Source organism: Aspergillus puulaauensis, chromosome 2 (assembly GCF_016861865.1).
Source record: "Aspergillus puulaauensis MK2 DNA, chromosome 2, nearly complete sequence".
In the NCBI taxonomy this organism is placed as follows: Eukaryota; Fungi; Ascomycota; class Eurotiomycetes; order Eurotiales; family Aspergillaceae; genus Aspergillus; species Aspergillus puulaauensis.
Genome location: NC_054858.1, coordinates 3056918 through 3068394, shown reverse-complemented (window position 1 = coordinate 3068394; position 11477 = coordinate 3056918). Strand labels below are relative to the sequence as shown.

The window sequence follows — 11477 nt, the reverse complement described above, 5'->3', positions numbered from 1 at the left end:
GGGCTGCGGTGGTTGAGGTATTCGGGGGGTCAAGTATATTTAAGCTTCAGATGTGGTGCTCTTTTTGGCCGAGGTCCGACTGCTTTGCCTTGGATCCCCCGCACTGCCCCAGCTGTCACTTCTCATACAGCCGACTAGGACCATGGTCGGTCTAGAACGTTATATCGCAGATGATAGCCATCAATCGTTGCTTAAGAGCTGAAATGCCCGGAAACAAACCCTTGGAAATTATGGAGCCCCGGTTCATTATTTAGTCCATGGCATATTAAACCTGACATGTATTATGATCGCGCATAGTTTTGATGCCAGGTATAATCCCTATCCTCAGCCAGCAATTGCTTAATAGCATCCCGCGGCTTCGTCGGCTCTCTCCCAAGAACATCTCGCATTAGCCCGTCCGTGGTACGAAGTTCCCCCTTTGCAATATCCTGCCACCACGTCGCAACCATTTCAAAGAACGCCTGTGGTTTCCCGCCGTGATCATTCGCACTGTTCACACGAACATACTCCTCAGGCGAGACAATCTCGAATTTCACCTGCCGAGACGTCGCCTCATTGAGGATATCCACCAGCTCTTTCGTGGTGATAGTCTCTTCTGAAGTAAACAGCACGGTTTGGTTCTCGTAGCCGCCGCGGATCATGATTCGGGCGGTTGCTTCGCCGAGTTCTGTGCGTCGAGTCCAGGCTATCTCTCCGTCTGCAGGGAGTCGGACGGTTGTAGAGTCTGGATACCAGTTAATGAAGACAGGGAAGGCTTCTGTGTACACGCCTTCGCGGATGGCAGTGTAGGTGAGACCGGATCTGCAATGGTTAGTATTATAACGCCTGCCTGGGAAAGAATACATACTCCTTAAGAAGTTTCTCTGTGATGAGATGGACTTGCTGAACAGCAGCCTTGGAGTTATCCGAGAAGCCACCAAACGCAAGCGATGTATACCAGACATGCTTCACGCCCGCTCGCTTGGCAGCATTTATGAGCCGTCGATGCTGCTTATCACGTCGCTCATTATCGAAGACATTCGTGCTCACGAAAAGCAGATTCTCAACACCATGTAATCCCGAATCGAGCGATTCTTCGTCGTCGTAATCGATACGCCGGAACGCGATTCCGAGGTCTTCAAAGCGAGCCCTGTTCTTGTCCGAGGAGGATGCCGCGGCGAATTGGGAGCGGTCGACATTGTCCACAAAGTATTTGAGGACTTGCTCACCGAGCCCACCAGTTGCGCCGGTTATGAGATATTTGAGAGACATTTGGAGTTGAGCTGCGATGCTGGTGGGAAACGATTTATACAAGGCAGTGTTAGTAGAGGAAGTATAGTGGAGCTTCTAAGCGGATGCAGGCTTTGTGTGGAATGGCGAATATCTTGATTTCTTTTATACTTTAGATTGTCAAGGTGAATAACTTGAGACTCCCATGGCCCGCCATGGAACAGTGCTTGATAATACGCATCATTGGTAAGCGTCGGGGAGAATTGTCTCCGATCTGCTCGAGACAAAGTGCCCGCGGACTGTGCGACTGTCCGCCCATGGTTCAAACCAATCTAAAATAGCGTTGTCTTCCTACGAGAGCTCTGACCTCATTGATTTAATTGAGGAAATGGTCGAGATAGTACGAGTACCTGAAGCTTTCACTTGATCGTGGACCTCCAATAAACCTTTCCTAACTAGGAGTACATACCTTTGTATTACATAATATATTACGGATCACGTGTATTTATTTCCTATCTAGTCTCAGGTCGAAGGCTTGAGCTTCAATCTCTTTCCCCGCGAAGAGCGAAGTGACGACTCCGCCTTCACAATGGAAGATCGCTCATTGCGTGGATTTCCAAAATAACACTACTACCATGTCGTCCAACAGATCGCAATTCTTGGACGAAAGCATCACCCACCAAGAACAAAAAGACCGTCCCGCCGAAAGACAGCGGAAGCGACGGGCGAACCTCTACGATGCTGTGGCTGGTTAGTAGCTCTATAAACTGGGTTTTACAGACATTCGTACTGATATCGAGAAGGTCGCGTGAATGCGCACGGGTTTATCCCCGCCACTCCGTACGCGTCTAAATATCGCGACACAGCATCATCCAGTAGCCGAGCTCTTCCTCCAGAAGAGGTCCTGTTCCGTCGAGAGGGCATGCCAGTTCGGTACGAGGAGACGGATCGATATTTCGCGCACGAATCTCTTCCGGCTGACCAGCCACTTCCGAGCTCTGAGCTCCTCGAGTCGATCCACGCCTACACCGCGGACTATTACGACCAGGCACTTGGACCGAATGGGCGAGCCAACCAGTATAGCATGAATGGCAAGTCATTGATGTTCATGGGTGTTCTCCTGGAAGAATTGGCTAAGGAGTCGCTGGGTGACACTGGTGACTTGGCGCTGGTTGAAGGGGACGATTTGCTGACGGACGAGCCGACCTCGGAACTTGGGAGGAGGATGGGTCGCAAGCGGGCGAATAGTCGGCGCAGTAGCATCCACGCGAGCTCTGGTGAAGACCTGGATAGTGTTGTGAAACGGAAGAAGCGGTCTAAGAAGCGGAGGTTGACCCACCGGGCCTCTGCTACTGATATCGATACAGAGCCCGAGGGTAGACTGAGGCTCACGGACCGTTAATGGAGTGAATGTGAGACTCCTCAATGGTTCATTCGAAGCACGGCTCCTGCAGTGGTCTGTCCTGACCCTCTGGCCGGATATCTGTATGACAGCTGAGCATGGGGTCGTCGAGTGCCCTCTGCTCTGCGCGACGATGTTCTCCGACGTTAGACGGCCAACGCCATGACCTCATCCCGAAGTTCCTACGGAAAATTTGGGATTGAAATCTGACTATCGCTTCTCCGATACCCCATCCACTTTCCCAGAAGTGACCTCAGGCCTGGGATGCATTGGCCTCGAAGCTAGTGCTGGCATATCCGATGCGTCAAGGTTCGGTGAAAGAATTCCGAGCCGTCGAAACGATCTCATCGCATGTATGTTTCTTGAGGAGCATTGGCTGGCTTTTAGATTAACGAGTGAACTTGGAGGCCTCAGCGGCAGATTCCTGACTTTGCGCGCCAACCGGTCTGTTTCCTGCATTTGCTTCCTCTTTGGATATATCTTCTGCTTGATAGGAAAGGCCTGGGCTGGTGACTGATTAACAGGTCAAGCCTGTCATACCACCTTAAGAAGCAGAGACCTTAGAAAGCTAGCATAGTTCATTGCTAGAGAACAGGGTTATTTAACCTTGCTGATAGTAGAATTAGTGTAATTAGCGGCCATCATTGTTGAACTCTCAAGCTGTAGATATGGAACGCTTGTGCCTCCCATAACGCACAAAAGCATGGCAGCAGCAGTTGTGCTCATGATTCTGGCTGCTTCCCATTGCCAAGTCTTCTTGTCAACACCACCACGCAGCGTCTTCTCTCGACGCTTCCCTCCATCAGCTGGGAGTCATCTACGATAAACAATCTAGTCGATTCTCCTATACCTTCAATCTAGAAAACTACGTCCTGAATTTAGGCAATCATTTTCGTGCTTTCCCCTCACTCCAGCTGCTCAGAGACCCTCGACAATACTCACTTTCATCAGAGATCGCCCTAATCCATCACAATGGTACGTTTCGTTTTGACAAACATCTTAAAAGCGCATACCAAGTTCTAAAATATTCATGAACTATATATAGCCTCCCAAACTCTCCAAGACCGCCAAGCAAGGCTTGATTCTCTCCCACCTCCGCTCCACACGCACCTGTCACACGCTCAAAGATCTCGAAAAAGTGCTCCCCTCCGTGGCCTCGATCAACGGGATGCAAGTGAAGGACTTCATCCAAGAGCTCACCGACGAGGGCAAGATCCGCGTGGAGAAGATCGGCAGCGGCAATTGGTACTGGTGTTTTGGTGGGGATGAGAAAAAAGAACGGGAGAAGCAGTTGACTCAGCTCCGGAAGGATGTGGAGCGGGTCAAAGCCAACTGCAAGCGAGCCGAAGTGGATTTGGCCGTGCGCAAGAAGAAGAGAGACAAAGAGGTAGCGGCGCTTGGGAAGGGTGGTGAGGCGGAATGGGCGGCGCTGTTGGAGAGGAAGAAGGGTCTGGAGCTGGAGAGGAATCGCCTGCTCGCTGAGTTGAAGGCGGCTGAGACTGTTGGGGAAGGGAAGGGGATTGGGCAGATGAGGGAGGAGATTGACGAGTATCGCCAGCAGGCGCAGATGTGGACGGACAATATCTACATTCTGGAGCAGTACGTGAAGAAAATAACTGGCGGAGATCGAGAGATACTACAGGCAGTGCAAAGGGAGTGCTACGGCGACGAGTATGTGGAGGGGGAAGGATTGCGTGAGTTGTTAATATAAGTCGCTGCCTACACGAGTCAAGATGCGAGTCTAGTATTGCGGACTAGCGAGGACTGGACTGGTCGAGTTGTTTCAGAGGCTGTCGCATGTTATTACCTAAATGCCGGGATAATCCCCGGTACTCTCCCCAGGTGATAAGGAGCAAAACGAATCAAAGGCAGATGCTGAAGAGCGTACCAGAGTCCCAAACCGCTGATCGCTGTCATGAATCTCGACGGTTGAGAAGAGAGAGAAGTGGAGGCGCCGAGCCCCGAACTACGCTGGGCCCAAGAGAAGCTTGACTGCCACCACGCGAATTCCGTTGGCCTCTCCCCTTCTCCGCCTGCTTATCGCGAACTCTTCTCCCTCTCTCTCTCGCTCTCTCTCCCTCTCTCCTACCCCGGCGACCTCTCTTCTTCCTCGCGTCTTTTCTCCTTTGTATTTTACTCCTTTACTCTGCTGCCTCCCTTCATCGCAGCCCTTCGTCCTCCACCTTCCCTCCCTCTCGAATCGACTCTCCTTGACACGCTTCTCCGTCCCTTTCCGAACACTTGCTCTCGGTTCAGCCCCCCTCCTCGACACACCTCGCCGCGGCTCGACGCCGATTTACATTAGAAACATCTCCTCGTACTTCTAAAGGGGAAGGGTGCTTGATACCGTCAATATTTCTCGGTCGGAACCTCGCGTGAAATGATGCCGACCTGTCGTCTCGACTCCTGATTCCCTGACACCTGCCCGCCTTCATCTTCCCTTCGTCCCGTGCATTCCTCCGCCCCCCTCTTTCGCTGGCCAGTGTGTGAAACAATTGTCCGTCGATTACCCATCCGCTATTTGGGCGAGTCCGGCCTGGGCCGTGCAGTGGACGGTCTCGAAGCACAATCTCGCGCCGCAGTGCTTTGGTTGTGGTTGGACTACAGGTTTGCGCCCGACGGCCAGATTAGGTCCGACTGTCGGTGGATTGTTGGAACGGAGAATTTCGACCTGCATTACCCTCGATTGTTCCTCACTTCTGCGCTCTTGTTTCTTGACGCCAGAGCCCCCTTGCTTTGCAGTGCTCTTGTCCAAGTGCCCACATTGGTCTTTCGTCATTTGGCTTGATCCAACCGCGCGCTGCTCGCATACACGTCGACCTATACTACCCCCACGAAGCTTTCTGTTTCTCTCACCTCATACACCTCTTTCCGTGATATTGTGAGGCTCTTCGCCCTTTGATGGACAGGGCGAGGTGTTCATATGTCATGTCCGTCAATCCCGTCCCCACCCAATCTTCTTCGCCGCTCGGTCGGGGTCGCTCCTCTTTTCTATCGAAATTTCGCTCGCAGCTCGGCCAACGGAATCGCGGCGTAACCGATTACTATATCGAACCAGACGACCCTTGGCGCTCATATTTCCCTGGTGACGTTATCAAGGGGACTGTCGTTCTCACAGTCGTTCGCCCTGTTCGCATTACACACTTGGTTGTCTCTTTGCTTGGTATCGTCAAGGTCTTCAAGAACAATGTCCCGGCCGGTGAGGCAGCTCCTGATATTGGGCCCCTGGGTCCTGGGCGCGGGCGTCGAGGCGCCGAGTACTTGGGCAATGGGGTCGCAACGTTGTTTGAAGACGAGGTGGTTCTCTGCGGGGAAGGTCGTCTTAAGGAAGGAATCTACAAGTTCCGGTTCGAGATGTCTTTCCCGCCATATGCATTACCCAGCAGCATCAGCGTTTGTCTCCCTTCTTGAGATTCCAGCTCTGACCAGTTTCACTAACATATTATGACATGCAGTTCGAGAGAGGCACCATCTCCTATATGCTTACGTCCACCTTAACGAAACCTACAACTATAAATCCCACCATCACATGCCGTAGACGCGTTAACTTACTGGAAAGTATTGATATCGCGGGTTTTCCGCCACCCAAGGCTCGGGTAGTCACCCTTGAGCCTGTTTCAAAGCGTTCCAAATCGAAAGCAAAAACCAAACCGCCTGGTTCCGACGCACCTGAACCAGGGTCATTGGAGCCATCCCTAACTGGAGGAACTGCTGCCTCAGAGCATCGACCTCCTCTTAGCCCGGCACCCAGCAATGTTAGCTCATCTAGTCGGCTCAGCAGCAGCAGTCAGAGTTTTCAGATCGTGACGGATCCCGGGTCTACCGCGAGTAGCGGTGTTCGAAATAGTGAAGCCCGGAGCGTCACCCCTTCTGTGTCTGACAAGAAAATAATCACCGCCAAGGCTGAAGTTCTGCGCGCTGGCGTGCTGCCTGGCGATACACTGCCGATAAAAATTACAATTAACCACTCTAAACAAGTGCGCAGTGCGCATGGCATCATAATAACCCTCTATCGACAAGGTCGTATCGATCTTCACCCCGCCATCCCAGTGGGGTCTACGACCGAGGGTAAAAAGCCAGTTTACGAGGATTACTATCCCCGTTCGCGGACAGGCCTGGGCGGACTCACCATTGGTACGTCTCGTGCCAGCAGCGTGTTCCGAAAAGATTTGACACAAACATTTGCGCCATTGATTGTCGATCCCTCGAATTTGACAGCTGAAATCAAGACCTCAATCCGCATTCCGGAAGACGCGTTTCCGACTATTACTCGGACACCGGGCAGTATGATAAACTTCAGATATTATGTTGAGGTTGTCGTCGACCTTCGCGGCAAGCTGACATCGCCGGAACGCTTTCTACCACGTTTCAACCTTGTGTCCTCTGGTGGCAACTTCTCCTCAAATGGAAAAATAGTAAATCCAACTGATCCGAGCGGGAGTGCGATCACAGCCAATTGGGGAGGCAATATCTTGGATACCGACCAGATTCGCCGTGAGAAGGGGGTTGTTGCTGTGGCCTTTGAAGTGGTAATCGGGACACGAGATACGAAAAGACGAAAAAGTGAAGCTCGTCGCACTTCATCTACCGCGGAGGGGTCAGACATCCAACAACCTACCGAAAACCCTGCTGCTATTGCGACAGAAGGGGAATCCTGGGCACCAGACTATCAAGACAATATTCCCGGCGCGGACTCGGAGTACCCTATGCCCGATCTTGTTGGATATGGGCAAGATCATATCCAATGGTCAGATTATCCGGATCAGCCGCCTGTGGATAACAATAATCCAGTGTGCGGAGGAGCACTGCCTAGCCCACCATCGGATGAACCAATGGACGAGAAGGCGCGGTTACGGCGGGCTGAACAGACTCTTCTGCCCAGCCAACCGCCGGGCGAGCCAGAAGCCGGACCTTCGTCAGCTGCGGATACAGCAATGCCTACCGCTCCTGTAATCCCAGAGGAGGATAACCTTGATGATTACCATCATGTCCCATCGCCGGGCGAGAATGGTATGAACGGAATGTTCCCCGCGTTGTCGGCCGAGTCTGTGCAGACAGTAGTGGCAGGAAGCAGCTCTACACCTGTCCTTGGACCCTCGCAACCGCCGGGAGAAGATAAACAGGAAATGGAGCGGCAGCGATTGCTGATGGAAGCAAGTGCGCCAGGTGATCCGGACGCACCTCGTACTGAGCGCGCGGACGACGGACCGAGTGCGCCTATTTTCCACGACGATGAGGATGATCAGCACCTCGTTGGAGGAGTAGCGAATGGGGACGAGCTACTGCCACGATATCAAAGATAATATGGTTGATTTGTTTACCTCGTGTCGAATTGATTTATGCATTGCGATTGGGATTCAGCGGAGATACCACATTTGTTATATTTAGTGAATTATCATGACTACATCTTGAGCCAGCTGTAAAAGAACCAGCAAATGTATTATCCACAGCCTTTGACCGTGAAGATACACATCCAATTTCACCTCCATAAGCCTCGGGTAGTCTGTCGTATTAATCTCGCCGAGAAGGCACGGACGGGGCTTGGCGTCAGCCCTGAAGGCGACAACTTTCCACTTCGCATTCCCCTCCGCATTTGCCCTCAACCTCCTCCCATTGCGCTGTGCCTCTCCCCTCTTTCCACAACCCATCACCATGACTCTCCGCTACGGGTCCTTTGCGACCTTCCTAATCGTCTGCCGTACGTACCTTCCATTCCCCAGACCAGACACGACAGACATCCCAGTCAACCAACCCGAAAGCCTCAATTACCAAACCACCCCCCAAAAGAACCAAAGCGTGTGCTAACAATGTCATACCCAAAAACAGCAACGAGCTTCTTCCTCGGCATAATCTTCTCCCTCTTCCCCTACGACTACCCAATCCTCTGGTCCACCTCGCCAACAGTCTCGACCGCCTACGACTCCCTCGAAACCCACCTCCGCCTCCTCCATGCCTCCCCACCTCTCATCCCCCGGATTCTGCACATCGTCATTTTCCTCGGCCTTGCGGGCCTCATCATGAAACTATGGCGGCCCTCTGAATCAAACATGCTCTTCGACGGCGCGTCGCTGGTCCTCTACGCTTGCGGAATCACAGTGTACATTGCGAATATCGTCAAGGGGCTGAGACTGGCAAGTGGTGGGCTTTACGGGGCGGAACTTGCGGCGAACCCCGAGGAGGCGGCGCAGATTCTGGGACGCGAGGATAGCCTCAAGGTGCTTAGTGCGAGTAATACGATTTTGGCGCTGGTTTTGGTCGGGGTTTTGGTGTTGCAGGCGGGGCAGTGGTATGCGGAGAGGAAGGATGCGCAGGAGGATGAGTCGTTTGCGGCCAAGGGGGAGGGGAAGGGGAAGGGAAATAAGAAGAAGGCTAACTAAGATGGGCTAGTTACTGTAACTTAGTTGTTGTATCGTACAGAAGGGGTTGGTGCTATTGTTATAAGATTGTTGATAGGGTAGGGTAGGAAAAAAAAGTGGAAGAAGATGGTATCTACTAGATCTATGTACATGAGACTTTCGACTCGATGAGTTTTATTGGTGAACATGGTGTTTGTTTCATGTCAAAATGCTGTCGGGGGAATCACGCGGCGCCTTAAGGCACGGTTATATAACGAGATGAAGCCAAAAAAGATTCATGCTGAGAGGGACATAAGAAACGTAACAGGTTCGTGGTCACATGTGCAGAGTTTCAGGGCTAAATGAGAATGGACTTCGTGGTAGGTCTGGAGACCTCGGGCTCAATGCCTTGGCGAACAGGTCCTCGCCAGAATCTGAGCCTGAGCTGGTGCTGGGCGCAACCGCGCCCATCGATGCGAACCCCCTGCTGAAGCCCGCGCTTTGCTGGGCTTGGAGAGACTCCGGGGGGTAATGAGCTACCGTCTTTACGGATTCCGGGGCCGGGTTGGAGGTGGGATTCGAGGGGGGAGTAGACCTTGGTATAGACGGCTGCATACTGTGGAATGAATTGAATGAAGACACGGCGACGTCAGGGGATTGCGGGGAAAGCAGATGCGATCCTGAATAAGTCAGCGTAAGGTTAAAGACATACGGCGGGCAAGATGCGAAGTACCTTCCGTCGCAGAGAGTTCCCGTTGGCTTGTCTGTAGTTTGAGACCCCGCAACTTCTCTCCAAGCTTTCCTCCAGCGCCCGGCGATACAGGCGTCGCTGGTCCCATTGGATAGTTCGGATCTTGGTTCTGCACGGAATTTTTGTGAGCATCCGGCCCCAGCCCAAAATTGTCCTCAATCCATTCCTTTTCTTGAACGGCCATATGCAAGGCAATTCCCTCGACATTGTTCAAGGACTCCTCGCGGATCTCCTTCTCAAGTACCTGCATCCGCTTCTTGGCCCAGATGGTGTGCAAAACACCCTTCTTGCCAGCCGACCGGCCATCGGCCCCGAGCTCGGGTGGAAATATAGCGGGGAGCGGGTTTAGTTGTATAGGATTTGGCTTTTCGGCGTCGGACGGGGTGTTCGGCGGGTTATATGAAAGATTTATCGCTGGTGGGATCGTGACATGTGGCGGTAGGAGAAAGTACAGTCGTCGAGTGTTATTGCCGGCCTTTTCGTCGGCCGGAAGAATGGCCTTCTTGCCCTCCCATTCCACGCTCCAGGAGCCACCAGGCGAGAACGACGAGCGACTCCAGTCATCGTCTTCCCACTCGACCATCAGGATCTTGGTGCCATCGTTCCCCTTGCCTGCCTCGAACTCGAAGCGGGCGAGAGCTGTGATGGACAGACTGCCGCTGCCACCGCGCGGAGTCTCGAGCGAGGTGAACTCGCTATCTGGGGTAAAGGGAGTCGGCAGAGACATGGCGGAAGTTGGCGGGGGGAAGGACAGACGCAAAGGGGGCGAGGAAAAGAAAAGAAAGGAGGCTTTTCTCGAATAGGAAGGAATCCAGAAGGAGGGAGGCGGGATGGCGGGAACAGTGCACTCAGAGAAACGCGCGCTGCAGCATCTGAAGGTGACGAGACGTTGGCAGTGTTGGAAGACGGAAGAGGCTGGATGGCTGCAGTCAGGAGGGGATCACGGGACGGGACAGAGGGCGGAGAGCAACTGCAACTGCATCCCCGGCCATGGTGCCTCTGGTGGTGGATGAGCATGCCTGTTGTTATTTATGGATCTCGGACTATCACTGAGGGGTCCTTGGCTGCTAATTTTAGATCCTTGGCGGTCCTTTGGCTGTCGCTTCTCTCTGCTTCAGCACATACAAATGCCCGCCATCTCGCCCCCGCCGTCTCGTTGCGCGCCGTCGTTGCGAATCATTGCCACCGCAGTCGATCACCTGAGACAAGACTCTTTGCCCGGAAGTAACGGCTCATGGCCAAGTCCGATGGCCGCTGAAAGAATCAGCCTGCGCGCCAGGAACGGACCGTGGCGGTGAACGGCCGACAAAGACAAGTATGCCGCGGTGCCATCCAGTTCCGGATCAACCTTGTCAGCCTGGAGAAAGAAAGGAGACGGCAATAGCCCTGATTCGACCAGTCGAGACTCGATATTTCTGGCCGCCCACAATCATGAGGCTCTGTGTCAATGTTGACGTGTGACCGCTCTTCCTGGTCCCGAGTCTCGACCGGCACAGCAAGACCAGTCTCCAGAATCGATCATTCGAGACTTTGAGACAGAAATAGTGCTGACTTGGGTCGCCGGATTGGAGAGTCGCTGTTTCTGTCCCACTCGGTTGCCACCCGTGGATCGTCGTTGCAAAACGCGCTGTTGCCTGCCCTCTCACCAGTCACCCACCCCTCCTTGAGAGTCAGCCTCACATGTGCTTACTCATTCCAGTGCGATGTTCTGACTAAGAAGGCTCGAATACGAAATCATTACTCCCGGCTTGCAAGTGGATTTGTTGAGGCTTTCTACAGA

At 53.0% G+C, this 11477-nt stretch overlaps 6 protein-coding genes across 6 annotated transcripts; 4 read left to right on the top strand and 2 right to left on the bottom strand.

Annotated features, from left to right (window-relative positions):
• Positions 1-281: 281 nt before the first annotated feature.
• Positions 282-1251, bottom strand: APUU_21243S (putative NmrA-like family protein; the record flags this gene model as incomplete). Its single annotated transcript, XM_041699973.1, has 2 exons — positions 282-801; positions 848-1251. The coding sequence occupies 2 exons, from the start codon at positions 1249-1251 to the stop codon at positions 282-284; spliced, it is 924 nt and encodes a 307-aa protein (XP_041553005.1).
• Positions 1252-1844: 593 nt separating this feature from the next.
• Positions 1845-2611, top strand: APUU_21242A (uncharacterized protein; the record flags this gene model as incomplete). Its single annotated transcript, XM_041699972.1, has 2 exons — positions 1845-1959; positions 2013-2611. The coding sequence occupies 2 exons, from the start codon at positions 1845-1847 to the stop codon at positions 2609-2611; spliced, it is 714 nt and encodes a 237-aa protein (XP_041553004.1).
• A 972-nt stretch (positions 2612-3583) lies between these two features.
• APUU_21241A (putative GAJ protein) lies at positions 3584-4322 on the top strand (the record flags this gene model as incomplete). Its single annotated transcript, XM_041699971.1, has 2 exons — positions 3584-3586; positions 3657-4322. The coding sequence occupies 2 exons, from the start codon at positions 3584-3586 to the stop codon at positions 4320-4322; spliced, it is 669 nt and encodes a 222-aa protein (XP_041553003.1).
• A 1217-nt stretch (positions 4323-5539) lies between these two features.
• Positions 5540-7914, top strand: rim8 (pH response protein PalF; the record flags this gene model as incomplete). The annotated part of the gene is made up of 2 exons (XM_041699970.1): positions 5540-6004; positions 6067-7914. The coding sequence occupies 2 exons, from the start codon at positions 5540-5542 to the stop codon at positions 7912-7914; spliced, it is 2313 nt and encodes a 770-aa protein (XP_041553002.1).
• A 349-nt stretch (positions 7915-8263) lies between these two features.
• APUU_21238A (putative secretory component protein shr3) lies at positions 8264-8988 on the top strand (the record flags this gene model as incomplete). Its single annotated transcript, XM_041699969.1, has 2 exons — positions 8264-8309; positions 8438-8988. 2 exons carry the CDS (start codon positions 8264-8266, stop codon positions 8986-8988), a joined length of 597 nt encoding a protein of 198 aa, XP_041553001.1.
• Positions 8989-9282: 294 nt separating this feature from the next.
• APUU_21239S (uncharacterized protein) lies at positions 9283-10424 on the bottom strand (the record flags this gene model as incomplete). The annotated part of the gene is made up of 2 exons (XM_041699968.1): positions 9283-9626; positions 9680-10424. The coding sequence occupies 2 exons, from the start codon at positions 10422-10424 to the stop codon at positions 9283-9285; spliced, it is 1089 nt and encodes a 362-aa protein (XP_041553000.1).
• Positions 10425-11477: the final 1053 nt, after the last annotated feature.